Source organism: Anopheles bellator, chromosome 2 (genome assembly GCF_943735745.2).
Source record: "Anopheles bellator chromosome 2, idAnoBellAS_SP24_06.2, whole genome shotgun sequence".
Lineage (NCBI taxonomy): Eukaryota > Metazoa > Arthropoda > Insecta > Diptera > Culicidae > Anopheles > Anopheles bellator.
In genome coordinates this window covers 64,250,109-64,262,253 of record NC_071286.1, presented here as the reverse complement: position 1 = coordinate 64,262,253, position 12,145 = coordinate 64,250,109, and the positions used below count along the sequence as shown (strand labels likewise).

The window sequence follows — 12,145 nt, the reverse complement described above, 5'->3', positions numbered from 1 at the left end:
ACAGCAAGGCACATAATCCAAGTGCGGGTGCTGTTTCCGGCACTTTACAATGTGCATCGCGAGCCGTGTGTCGGTAACCATGTGGGATTTGTTGAACGGACACTCCACCATTTTTGTATGCATTTTTGTAGCTTATCTGAGCGCCCAGGTTCGAAGTATAGTGAACTGTTGATCTCGTTCGTTTCGGCAATTTACTTCCGGCATCGCCTGGGAAGAAGTCCGGTTGTATTTAATCCGCAGCAATCCTTTTTGCAGAGGTATGCAAACGATGTCTCGTCGGGAATAATCGTGTATGTTTACTGCGTGACTTCGCCCAGTTTCGCCTTCGCTCCACACCATTTAGACCACTTTCGGTTTGACAGTCGTGGCGCTGTTGATGTACGTGGAAAGTTTATTTTGTTCTGTTCAGCGATCTTCACGAAGCGACGATGAACGTAAGTTTGAAATAATATAATCTGTATTTTGCGAGTCTTGTCTAGCTAGTGATGGTTTCTCTCGGCCCACAGGAAGCGGACATTCCCATCGATATTCACGCAGGCAAGCTGTTGGACTGGCTCGTGTCACGTCGGATCGTCGACAAAAACTGGCATCTTCATATACGCAACATCCGGAACAAAATCAGCGAGGCAATCACGGATATGCCAGCGCATGATGAACTCTTGAAGTTGCTGTCGGGCGCACGTGTGTAACGCGTTTATAGGCTGTCCGCCGAAAGGTATTAATTGTCTCTTTGGTCTTGGCTTTTTCGCAGATATTAACTACTTTCATTGCCGGCAAATTGTGGAGATTTTAAAAACCACCGAAGCCGACTCGAGGAACGTCTTCGGACGGTACGGCAGCCAGCGGATGAAGGACTGGCAGGAAATCATCAAAATGTACGAGAAGCAAAATCTCTACCTGGCCGAAGCTGCCCAAATTCTCGTGCGAAACATCAGCTACGAAATCCCGGGCATTCGGAAGCAGATCAAACATCTCGAGCAGCTGAGCGAAGAGGCTGAGAAGAAGATCGAAGATCTTGGCCGATCGGAGAAAACAGTATACGGAGAGTATCAGCACATTTGCAAGCAGCTTTCCGTGTCCGGGACGAACCTAAGGAAGGAGCTGGTACAGAAGGTGTTTAGTGAGTTGCCCGGTTTGTTGGAAAGCGTTGCCACTGCCGTGGGTCCTCTGAGAAAGGCGATTGAGTTATACGCTGCGTTTGTGAACGATGCCGAGTGTTTGCCGCTGCTGAAGCACGTTATCGGCAAAGGTAACACGACGGTGTACGAGTACGTGTATGGCGAGCCACCATTGTCGGTGGAGGAACCCACCGTAACGTTCGACTTGGCAGATTCAGCGGAAGAACAGGGTGGTGCTTTAGATGCGATCGATTTTGGGGACAATGGTGGTAATATAGATTTCGGGACTGACGAAAATATCGATTTCGGTGACGCTCTTGGGGCAGACCAGGACGCAGGGGAGATCGATTGGGGAGCGCCGGGGGAAGAACAGTTGGTCCACGAGGTAGACCCTAACATTTCACTCGCAGAAAGTGGCATCGTGGTGGAGGAGGATGGCCATGCAGGCGGTGTTGCCAAGGGTCCAGAAGCATACACAGTGCTGGATTCGCCCACGTATCGCGATCGTTTCACGAACGATCTACTGGAGCTGGAAGCTTTCTTGCGGATGCGACTGTATCAACTGGAATGTGCCGACAAGACTCAACTTCTTACTTTCACGATGATGGACAGCTTTCCGGATCACGACGTAAAGTCGCTTACTGGCATGCTGACCGATGTGGAGGTCGCTTACGGAGCGCTTACTGCGGAGTTGCTGCAGCATTTGCAGCAAATTAAACACTCGCCAGAGTAAGTATTGCTTGGTCAGATGAGAATGACCACCATAATCCTAATCCTCTCTCCGCACGTTGATACCGCACAGATACGTTGATATTTTAACTGCCAACATCCATCAGAAATTGTCGTCGATCGAGAAAATGAAAGACACGGTTAAACGCCTCCAGGAGAAATCGATCAATTTTAAAGCGCAAAGCGTGGACCTGAAGCCAACGCAACTGAAAATCATCGACCAGACCCGTACACTCCAACAGCAGATCGAGCGGGACATTTCTGGACGATACAAAAATCGTACCGTCAACCTTTACGGCACTAATCTGTAACGGGGCCGGTATATGTATTAAAGGTTTTGTTGACTCTTTCATTACAAATATAAAAGCAAATTACACATAAGTCAGCCGATATCATTTGGTAATACCACATGATTTTCTGATACGATGTCAATGGGTAGCATATTTATGTGGCAACTGGAAAGCAAGCGAAATCCTGCAGGGCAAGAGGCCGTTACGACAGGCCGCCACCAGCTTTGCGTTACTTGCCAGTGTACGCATGTGCCGCTTGTGATTTTTTTTCGCCCGTTCTGCGTTGTCGTCTTTCAGACGGAAGAAAGGACACCAACCCGTATCGTTTTCGTGCTCCAGCTTCGGGTTCCAGGTGTACGTATGTGCCTGTGTGTATGTGTGGTTGGAGCCTCCCAACAGCTTGGTACCAGTTGGCACCATCCGCAGTTTGATTCGCGAATGCAACGAGCGTAGGACGTGATCCTAGCCGTTGTCGCCGTCCGAGCTGCCCTCACCGGAGTCGTCCTCGTTGCTCATTCATCTACATCGGGTCGGCACGCACGGTACGGCTAAGCACATACCGTTGCTGGTGCTGCTAGTGGTGGTAGTGTGGCGCACACTGCCATCGGGTGGAGGGAACCGTCTGGCCCGAGCGGAAAGCTGCAGAGGGTTTGACCGATAATAAGGACCCCTGTCTAACAGTGAGATTCTGTGCTCGGGCAACTTTTCTTTTTTCCTTAGTTCCGTTTTTCCAACGAGAGATGGAAGTGAAGTTTGGCCTCTTTCGCCTGGTCACCGTTTGAAAGAAAGCAGCCTGGCCAGCAAGGACACAAGTCAGCAGCAGCAGCCACCAGTCGATTGATAAGCAATTTTCAGTCCCAGCAAGGTGTGTGACGAGGAACCCCGAAGGGGGGGGCTTACTCAGGCCTTCCTGGAGGACCAGTGCCAGACGCACGGTCGAGACGCTGCCCGAAGCTAAAGAAGAAAAGTGGCAAAGTGGAAAAAAGTTCAATTTTCATCGCCTGTGATGGGCAGGGGAGTTTATGGGCTGTCACCGAGCTGGCGTAAGCTTCGGAGGCCTTTGATTGGCACTGTCCTTCGGTGCCCGTGTGTGCCACCACCGGGTGGTGTGATGGAGCGTGCATTGGCGCCGTTGAAGCACCAGTGAATGTGCTGCGTGTTTCCGCGTGCGTGTCTGTGCGCACCTGGAAAAGGATCTTTCAAGTGACACGATTTCAGATGGGCAGTGAATGAGATAAAGCCTACACGTGTTTACTAGTGCCTGGGTGCGCGTATGTGTGTGTCTGTATGTGAGAGTTCGTGTGTTTGTGTTCATGTTTAATTTGCAATTTCACGCATATGCCGCGTAACCGCGTGGTGTCGTGTGGATGAGCAATCGAGAGTTATTGGATTTTCGCGCGCCATCCCATCGTTCGACGGGCCTGTCACAGCCGGGCCTAACCAGGTGGCCGCAGCACGGAATCCCCCTCCCGTTGCGGTGACAGAGAAAAGGGCCCGACAAACGAGACAAACCCCAAACGGGCGCAGCAACGGCAGACGACGACAGAGGCGCTCCGATGGTCCGGCTGGAAAATTGATGAAAACATCGTGCGTCGTCGAAACAGGAAGAAACCAAATTATAGGTCACTCACTTTGCGCACACTGCATGTACTTCATTCATGTGAATTCCTTTCCGTGTTCCCTCTGCGGCCCATCGTTACGGCATTATCCTGTCGGATCCTTCCCCACCCGGAGCAATGTATTGCACAAGGACTTCTCATCTGCAAACGCCGCCGCCTGCTCCGACCATGCTGGTGCTGGTGTGTGGGCTTTCCTGGCCGTGAGCACTATACCAAATCAGCTCAGCCACGTCCAGGATATGCGTATACACGCGCGAGGATACTCTCGTATGTCAGAATCGCCACATTAGTGTGCGTTTAGTGCAATCCCGCGCGCGTGTGTGAGTGTGTGTACGCATCATGCTGCTTGGGCTCGTTGGGCTCCCCTGTAGAAGATCTTCTGTTTCTTTTCTGCACTAGTTTTCCCACTTATGTTGGTAATGCTTTCCTTCTCTCCTTTTTCTCTCTTTCTCTACCGTTCTCTTTCTCGCTTATTCTTTATCCTTCACCGTGCTCTCGGCTTGTTTCGTTTTCACTAGACCATTATCGATTATTTGTACGTAATTAGTATGGCGCGCGCGTTACATGTGGCACACTTCCGGGTCGGTTTCGTGGACGGCTACTTATCAACGCCAGGACCAGAAAGACAGTCCACCCATTCTTGATGCATTTGTTTCGTTTCATCATTGTTGGCCTCGAACTCTTACTGGCGCTTTTGGGATTGCTTCGGAATTGCTTGAATCTTATTTGGTTCTGTTTTTTTGTTCAGCTACCATGCGATCCGAGACGAGAAAGAAGAGGGAGCTCTATCTTGCAGTAATGCCTCTCTTTCTCTCTCCTCTCCTCTTTTGCGCACACGAAACGGGCACCGGTATCTCGAAAAGTGGCGCCTTTTCATCCATCTTTGGCCGTGATCCACGTCCCCTAAAAAGTCCATTTTCCTGCAGAGCTCGGAGAGCAGATAAAGGTTCGGTATCCCAGAACTCTCACTTTTACTTCCGTCCCTTTCTGTGCGAACGAACTACACACAAAAACACAACACAACGCAGTCTTACTCGCTAGTGTTTCGCAGGAGTCCTTGCATCCTGTCGCGTTCACGCACACTGCCGTAAAGGGCCGTGTGTACTTGGATGCTTTTGTTATGTAAAATCGCGCCCATCCTTCAGCCGTGCGATACGGCGGAAGCCGAGTGACATGACCCTCTCTACTATAACCTCACTTTTTTGCTGGTCGGTTCGGCAATCTGACTGCCCCTGTCCACGATCCCGGTTGGCGTGCTTCCGCCATTTGTCATCCGTTAATGGCTGGAGCGTGGAGCGTGCCGATCGTCCGTCGTGCTCCAATCGGTCGCTTGTCGCAGCAAAAACATCCCGTTCCATTGCTGCCCGTCCCATCGGTGTAGTAGCTTCCCTAGTGTCCCCGTAGATCGTTTGACCATCAACACCTTCGGCACGCGCAGTCCAGGCCCAATAATGACCGTGATCGTCGGTCGTTTGCTTCCCTCTCTGCAGCTTTGGCACCACCGAACCAGTTTCGTGCACGGTGATGGGGGAGGGCCCCCGGACGGGAGATGCAACCACCCCAACGCTACATACCGTCAGTTTCTGATTTATACGGTACCGACGAAATCGAGTTCCTCCTGGACGAAATACGGGATCTCGAGCCAGCCTGCTGTCAGCTGGAAGACATCCAGGTAGTTGTTCCACGCGCCCCACTGTCTCCCACCCCGTTTCCGTGGACCCATTTGAAGGACCCATTACCGGGGCCGAGGACGAGAGTAATCTCTCGAAATGCACTCGACTGTGCACTCGAGTAACGCTTAATTATTTCCACTTTTATGCTTTCGCATCCCGTTTCCGGTTCGGGCGACGTTCATCGAATGGGTCTCCGCGGACTTACCCGGCACCGCAGGACTTTGAAATAGCTGGCAGCAGAGCAGGGGAGCTCTCATTATCGCTCGAGTCACCGCTCGGCACCTGCACATCCTGGGACTCGCATGCACACTACCGTCAAAGGATAGGGAACACACCGTTACCGTGGGGCGTTGCGCTGCACTGCGACGCCTCGCACCTGACCAGCCCGACCGGCATCGTGCGGATCCTGCTGGTGGTACGTACCTCCCCACTTACCCATCGTCGTTCCTCCACCGTTCCCACAATGACCCAATTATAACGCTTGTGTTTTGTATTTTTAACCCCCACCGACGACGATTTATAGGTCTCATCCGCGGCATGTCTCGCCTGTGAGTGTTCCGCCGGCACCGTGCAGGTCGGCCTGTTTCTACTGCCACTGATCGGGCGACTGCGGTTGATGGTAAGTGCGGGGGGACCCGGGCCCGGGACTAAGTGGTAACGTCAACCGTATGCCCTCACGTAGTGCGGTGTGCCAAAAGTGTCTTCTGATAAGTACCTCGTTGACACGCTTCGGCATAGATGTCTGATACGGTAGGAATTGATGATGGTAACGGTTTTTGCTGGCGACCGATTATTGGAGCATCCGGGGTGGTGTAGAACGGCAACGTCATGGCAAACAAATGTTATGCAAAATTGGCAATATGAGCGATAACCTGAAAACAGTGGATAGTTTGGGAGGGTACTGAAAATTGTCAATTTTAATTGACATGTCCTAGGGTTCTAATGCCTACCTTAGCTGCGCCATAAAATTGTACTGAGGAAAATATTTTCTCTGTTTATTGCAGGTGTTCTGTGCACTCTTCTCTTTGTTAGTAACCTGTTTGATGCTGTTTTTGGATATCTCACACATAGCATTAATGTTTCCATTCAATTGGGGACGATTGGTGAGTCTCTTTCACTCAATTCCCAGCGCGGCCGTCATGGTGGCAACGGGGTCACATAGTCTTTTACAATTTGTTGTGTGTTTCCAGAATGCATGGATGTACCTGACAATTGGTTTACTATTTATTGTTGGTTCATCATTGCTAATACATATGGTGTTTTTCGCTGAGGAGTTCATGTGGGTGCCAAAGCACACGAAGGATACATTGTTCATATCAGCGGTACGTACGGACCATCCTTAGCCCAGGGTGTGAAGGCATTCAAGGCCACATTATCGTTTAATCTTAAACCTCTGGCCCCACAGATACTTGGATACATTTGCTCGATCGAGGCGTTCGTACTGGCGGCACTAACGAAGTGTCCGTCGCAGTACCGGCACGTGATCGACGAGTACAGCGACATATGCCTGGAGGAGCGCGAACTCAGCCCTATATGTAGCAACGATGTAACAAATCATAACCACAATTCGGCTTCGAACGACGTATCGAATCATCGCAGCTATAATAAAATCGAAACGGGTGATAGCATTACGCCGACATGTAATCAAAAACCTTATATACCAGGTAGGGTGCGCATCATTGGTGTGTTACACATTTTCCCTGATTGTCCCTTGTTTTTCCCCAGTTAAACGTCCCGACCAATCGTATAATCAGCGACCCACTCTAGGCAATATGCAGAAATCGAATCACCGCAACCGTCAGGGTTATCACTATCAACCAATAGCCTCAACTTCACGGCAGAGTCCAACCTTCGTGCTGGATGAGGATGCTTTGCCGGGTCCGTCGTCCCGTTCCCTCGACTACTCTAGTGCGTGATGCCTGCGGTGTCTTACCGAGGCCCTGGCGCCGCCAATTGTTTCTTTCCAGCCGGTCGTACGGAATAGTCTCCATACGTACTCTTTTACTATGATGGTGTTCCGGACCGGTCAGCTACGGAACCGTCGTTATCCGTTTCTTACGACGTTCGTCCAGTTGTGAGTATTTCCTGGGGCAACCAGTATTAGGGACAGAATGGTAGAATAAAAGTGACGACACTTTTAAAGGCAACTGCGGAGTTATTGATTTTATTTGTAGTTGTTTTTTTAATAATCTCACTGCCTTCCTGGCTAGGTTGATTGAACCATGGCGAAGAACACAGGTGAAATGTGTTCGGTAGCGAACGGGCAATGTTAGGGTAGAATATGTGAAACAAAGATCCCAAAATGGTACAGATTAGACTTGGCGTCGTAGCTCCTTGTTACGGTTGAACGGAAGGATTTAAATTACAAAATGAGAGAAACTCCGTTAAAGATCTGAAGTTACTTCACAAACGTGTTGTGGAAAAAAGGTATCGTTTCGATAAAGAAACAAAACTGCTGCATCTGGAAAATGGCGGGCATGTGTAGGAAAATCGTTGAGCATTGGAGAACAGAATATCATGCGTCGGAATCAACTACAAATGGTAACTTTCAAACGGTTTTCCCATCGGCACATGTTACACGAGACGAAAAGTAGTACTCAACAAAAAGAAACAATGAAATTTTTTTTTCTCTCTCTGCGTTGTCGTTCTTGCTTGCGTGCCACTATAGGTATTCTGTGACAGGTTTTGAACGGCATTTGAGCGTCACCAACACTGCCAAGCGATACAGGACAGTGAATAGAACATTAACGATCGCTTTTCTCGTTAGGCCACACTTCTAGCAGTCCTTAAGATCAATTTTACTCCAGACGGAAGGTCTCTTGCTGAGTAGAAACAGTCAAAGGTTCCACTTGTTTGCACTTACTTTTAACTACTTAGACTAGTCAACTGTAAATCGACATCGACAACACTGATAAGCTATGCTGAATTAAGTACTAAATTGTTATTGAAACCAGTACGCCAAAAACCTTACACTAGTGTCCGTCCTATTTTTCCCAGAGTTAAGTAGTGGCAACTCGTCAGGAAGAAACGATATATTTTTGTAAATGTATCTTCTCTGCACATCTGAGTTTGGTTGTCACACTCCGCGCGTAGTGGAAATGAGAAGTGGAACGGTTTTGGGGCGTAGAAATGTAGACAGAAAACAATGGAATAAAGCCGTAGTGTTTATTTTGTATCGGTTTTGCTGATTTGTCCTCAGCATTGCCTCTAGCGGAGGTTACGTAAGGGATAATGTTGACGGCATGAAAACGATTGAAGTACTACCATCTTATTTTCCTCTTGCCTAGGTTTATCTCCATAATCTGCCGTCCAATATGTAGAACAGATGTATGAAATGCAATAGTGAAGAATTGATCGAGGATAACAGGTCAAGAGGTATCGCTTCAGCAGCTAGTGGCCGTTTGCCATTGGTTTTACTCACCACACTTGGCTTGGCGTTGACGAGACCACGGTGGAGTTAGTTTCTAATTTCGTGAAAGGATACGACGACGCACAACGATCCCTAGGACAATAATAGGAACAAGCTATGGCTTCAGGCACATGCACGCAAGGGACTAGAGAGGCACCAAATTTGGCGCATTGCAAAAACCTTTACGCTAAGCGCACCGCTGAGCTGTAATTTTCTGACCGTAGGATTGTTATTTTCGTTAGTTTGCATTCGTTGGATAGGAACGAGGATCCCGTAAGAAGCACATACACAAACACACACACACAAACATACATACATGATCGACAATAATCAGCAAGCACAGATGAAACGTTCACGCCACATGCCACACGCCGCGCCAGGAGCATAAGCGAACAGCCAGATGTTCCTCGAATTCTTAGGTGTCAGTAGATTGGCCCCACCGTGCAATCATGATACTTCAGTATGGTTAAGATTAGCAGCAAAAAGCGATCACAGGAAGATGAACAGTACAGGTAAGCTGCGGCTTTGCCAAACGTTTATTGGAATCGAGCATAGTTTTCGCCCACTGCATAATACCTTCACATAGAATGCATAGCGGCTAAGCAAATGTTACGTATTGAGTTGATAATAATGTCACCCGGCCACTATGCCCTGCTACACCGAAAATGTCAGCTCTCTTTGCTTAGTGAATCATGACTTAGAAGATTCTATGGTTTTTCATATGTTTTGTTTCTTCCATTTGGAATCGGCATGGGTAAAATAAAGAAACTAAGAATTTGAAAAATAAACGCACAAAACAAAAGAGTAAGACGAGGTAAAACCTGTTAGGTAAGGCACTTTTTCGGCACCACTCAGGTCCGGTCATACTTTATTCATAACCCAACAGATATATGGAGCATTTTCCTTCCTACAACCTAGCCTGACGGTTGCTCAGAAAACCGAAACGTTTGAATAAATAAACCATTCGATGGTTCAGCCGAGTATTGATCCCGGTTTCCTGTCCTGGTTCCGGTTTCTCGCGGTTCAGACTAGCCCGCGTGTCAGAAAACCAAAGTTCGAGCTTGTGTGCTGAATGAACCACAAAGAATCTCATACGGCCATTTCCACCTCTGAGTCTACCGTGATACTGGAAAATGGAACTTTTAAATTCTCACTGAATGGGATCATTCTACTGCCTTTGAGCTTAGCGCGGATATCGTCTCATGGATCGTTCGCCGGAACGAGCGCCCCAACTCAGCATCAGTGCGATACGTTAGCAAGCATGCGATAACAATTTGAACGATAACGGTAAACGAATGCATTTACGAGACGAAACTCTTCTAGTGTATTAGAAGTGCATTGGGCACAGGATGAGCTTTTAAACACGTTACTTCCGGTGGCCACAATGATACGAAGAAACAACAAACGAACCTACGAAAGGCCCTTGGTTAGTGCTGGGGAGAAAGAAGCATCGGACATGTTGATTCACAGCACGATGAACATTACAAATTATCTTACGTGTACGATATTATTTCACTCGATTCCGTTTCTCTCGGTCTGCTACGCGCAGCTGTGTACCTGTAAATAGTTCAGTTTTAGATAGTTTTGGAATATCATACAGACATTGTAGATCCGTATCGAGCCGAATTAAGACAAATTTCTGAAGCAGAGCATAGAACTAATAAGTAAAGAAAGAAAAGGGTTACACACCGTGTAAAACTATTGAAATACTGCCAAAGAATTTTCCTTACAAGTTGTCCTGCAGTCGTAGTAGAAATGTAGTAATTATAAAAAAGAAACCTAGAGCTCACCTGCGCACAGCTAACAGGCCATCCGGTCGTTGGGTTCGGGGAACATAAAAATGGTTTAGAAGCAAACAAACAACATAGGGTCATATTTTGCAAACATCATACAACTCCAAACGGAACAGATTATTTACCAAAAGCAGTGATAAAATCAGAGCTGCTGAAACGCGCCGAATGGCTCGACTTGCCCATCACGCACTCTCACGGCAGTATTAATAACGAGCGAGCAATTTAGATTTTTTGTTTTAGTTTTAGCAGCCGTCGCCAATTCCACTAGTACGAAATAGGAAGTGGTTTTGCTTGCGGAGCAAAACTAAAAGTAGATGTTTGAAAACAACTTGAATAGTTTCGTGTCCCCACATGTCCCCGCGGTCGGTCCCGATTCAGAATCCTCTGGGCACGTTAGAGAAGATGCAGCTGGTGTCGTGTAGTGATAGACAAAAGAATCCACTGAAAACCCCATTTCATGATTACACGCTGATAATGTGATTGAAACTAGGTTGTTTTTTGATAATTCATTTCCTTCGACTTTATACCGGGCCTGTCCGCGAACGTTTGCGACGAAAGGTAGTCCATAGTTTTACAGGGTAACGAGAGAACGATTTCGTTTCAAAATGTGATTCAAAGTATTACCAAAAACTTTACAAAACGAAGGCACAGGCCACGCAGGAATAGGTTTTCAGTAGGAAAAATAAAGTAAACGTTCCACGCAGTATAATGTTTGTGCATCAGAAAGAGTTCATCGTTATTGAAAGGCAGACAAATGCAGCGAATGCTAGAAAAGAGGAAGGTGAGTTAACCTAGCAAAAAATCATTGGCACGAAGGATCGGAACGGTTGGTTATCGATTTGTGAGAAAATAAAAGTAAACAAAAACCACATCCATAGGCACCTTGTAGATAGATTTGTTAAACGATGGAAAGTCGAACTTGCATAAACATCCGGGAGGAATTAGCGACAAAATTAATCAAAGACCATCTGCCAACACCTTGTTGGCAGGGCTGTAGTAAGGGCAAACAATATGCTCAACACAGATAATCGGAAGCATGGTTGATAATCGTAAATAAAACTTGGTTTGCTGATAAAAAAAAACATAACAACAGCAGCCATTGTGCTGGTTCTGTGGGGAAAATATAATGAAAGAAACGGACTGTGTTGATATAGTGAACCAGAAACTATTCCTTTGATGCATCGTGTCTTGCATTACTGTTTGTATCATCTTTCTCTCAGAAAAGCTGGACGCATTAAGATCAGGCAGCATTAGCATTATATATTAGGGTCACAGCATATAATCGATCGACGTTATATACAACCAAGCATAAGTACTTAACGCGTTATCATGCCACTGCAATCTCGGGTTGTACCCTTTTGTAGCAGCTATATATGCCACACATATACCCGGAGTAGTTGACCAAGGCTAGAAATCGTATATCGGAGCAAGTAAAACAGAAAGTTTGGCGCGGAAACGGAAGTGTGCACCAAGGGTTCAGAGGGGTTCCCTTAGGTAACAAAATGGGAATTTCT

The 12,145-nt window shown here is 47.4% G+C and overlaps 2 protein-coding genes across 2 annotated transcripts; both read left to right on the top strand.

Moving 5' to 3' along the window:
- The first annotated feature begins 299 nt into the window (after nucleotides 1-299).
- LOC131209209 (CDK5RAP3-like protein) lies at nucleotides 300-2,217 on the top strand. The gene is made up of 4 exons (XM_058202219.1): nucleotides 300-434; nucleotides 507-681; nucleotides 752-1,847; nucleotides 1,921-2,217. The coding sequence occupies exons 1-4, from the start codon at nucleotides 429-431 to the stop codon at nucleotides 2,156-2,158; spliced, it is 1,515 nt and encodes a 504-aa protein (XP_058058202.1). The 5' UTR covers nucleotides 300-428; the 3' UTR covers nucleotides 2,159-2,217.
- Nucleotides 2,218-5,305: 3,088 nt separating this feature from the next.
- LOC131210896 (uncharacterized) lies at nucleotides 5,306-7,345 on the top strand. The gene is made up of 7 exons (XM_058204210.1): nucleotides 5,306-5,428; nucleotides 5,647-5,844; nucleotides 5,953-6,048; nucleotides 6,434-6,532; nucleotides 6,620-6,751; nucleotides 6,835-7,093; nucleotides 7,155-7,345. The coding sequence occupies exons 1-7, from the start codon at nucleotides 5,306-5,308 to the stop codon at nucleotides 7,343-7,345; spliced, it is 1,098 nt and encodes a 365-aa protein (XP_058060193.1).
- Nucleotides 7,346-12,145: the final 4,800 nt, after the last annotated feature.

Bases quoted from the DNA above. Each gene is read 5' to 3' on its own strand.
- LOC131210896 (XM_058204210.1), top strand. From the start codon at position 5,306: ATGCAACCACCCCAACGCTACATACCGTCAGTTTCTGATTTATACGGT. The intron at 5,845-5,952 runs GTACGTACCTCC...GACGATTTATAG, and splicing joins TCGTGCGGATCCTGCTGGTG to GTCTCATCCGCGGCATGTCT. The intron at 6,752-6,834 runs GTACGTACGGAC...CTGGCCCCACAG, and splicing joins ATACATTGTTCATATCAGCG to ATACTTGGATACATTTGCTC.
- LOC131209209 (XM_058202219.1), top strand. The intron at 682-751 runs GTGTGTAACGCG...GCTTTTTCGCAG, and splicing joins GAAGTTGCTGTCGGGCGCAC to ATATTAACTACTTTCATTGC. The intron at 1,848-1,920 runs GTAAGTATTGCT...GATACCGCACAG, and splicing joins CAAATTAAACACTCGCCAGA to ATACGTTGATATTTTAACTG.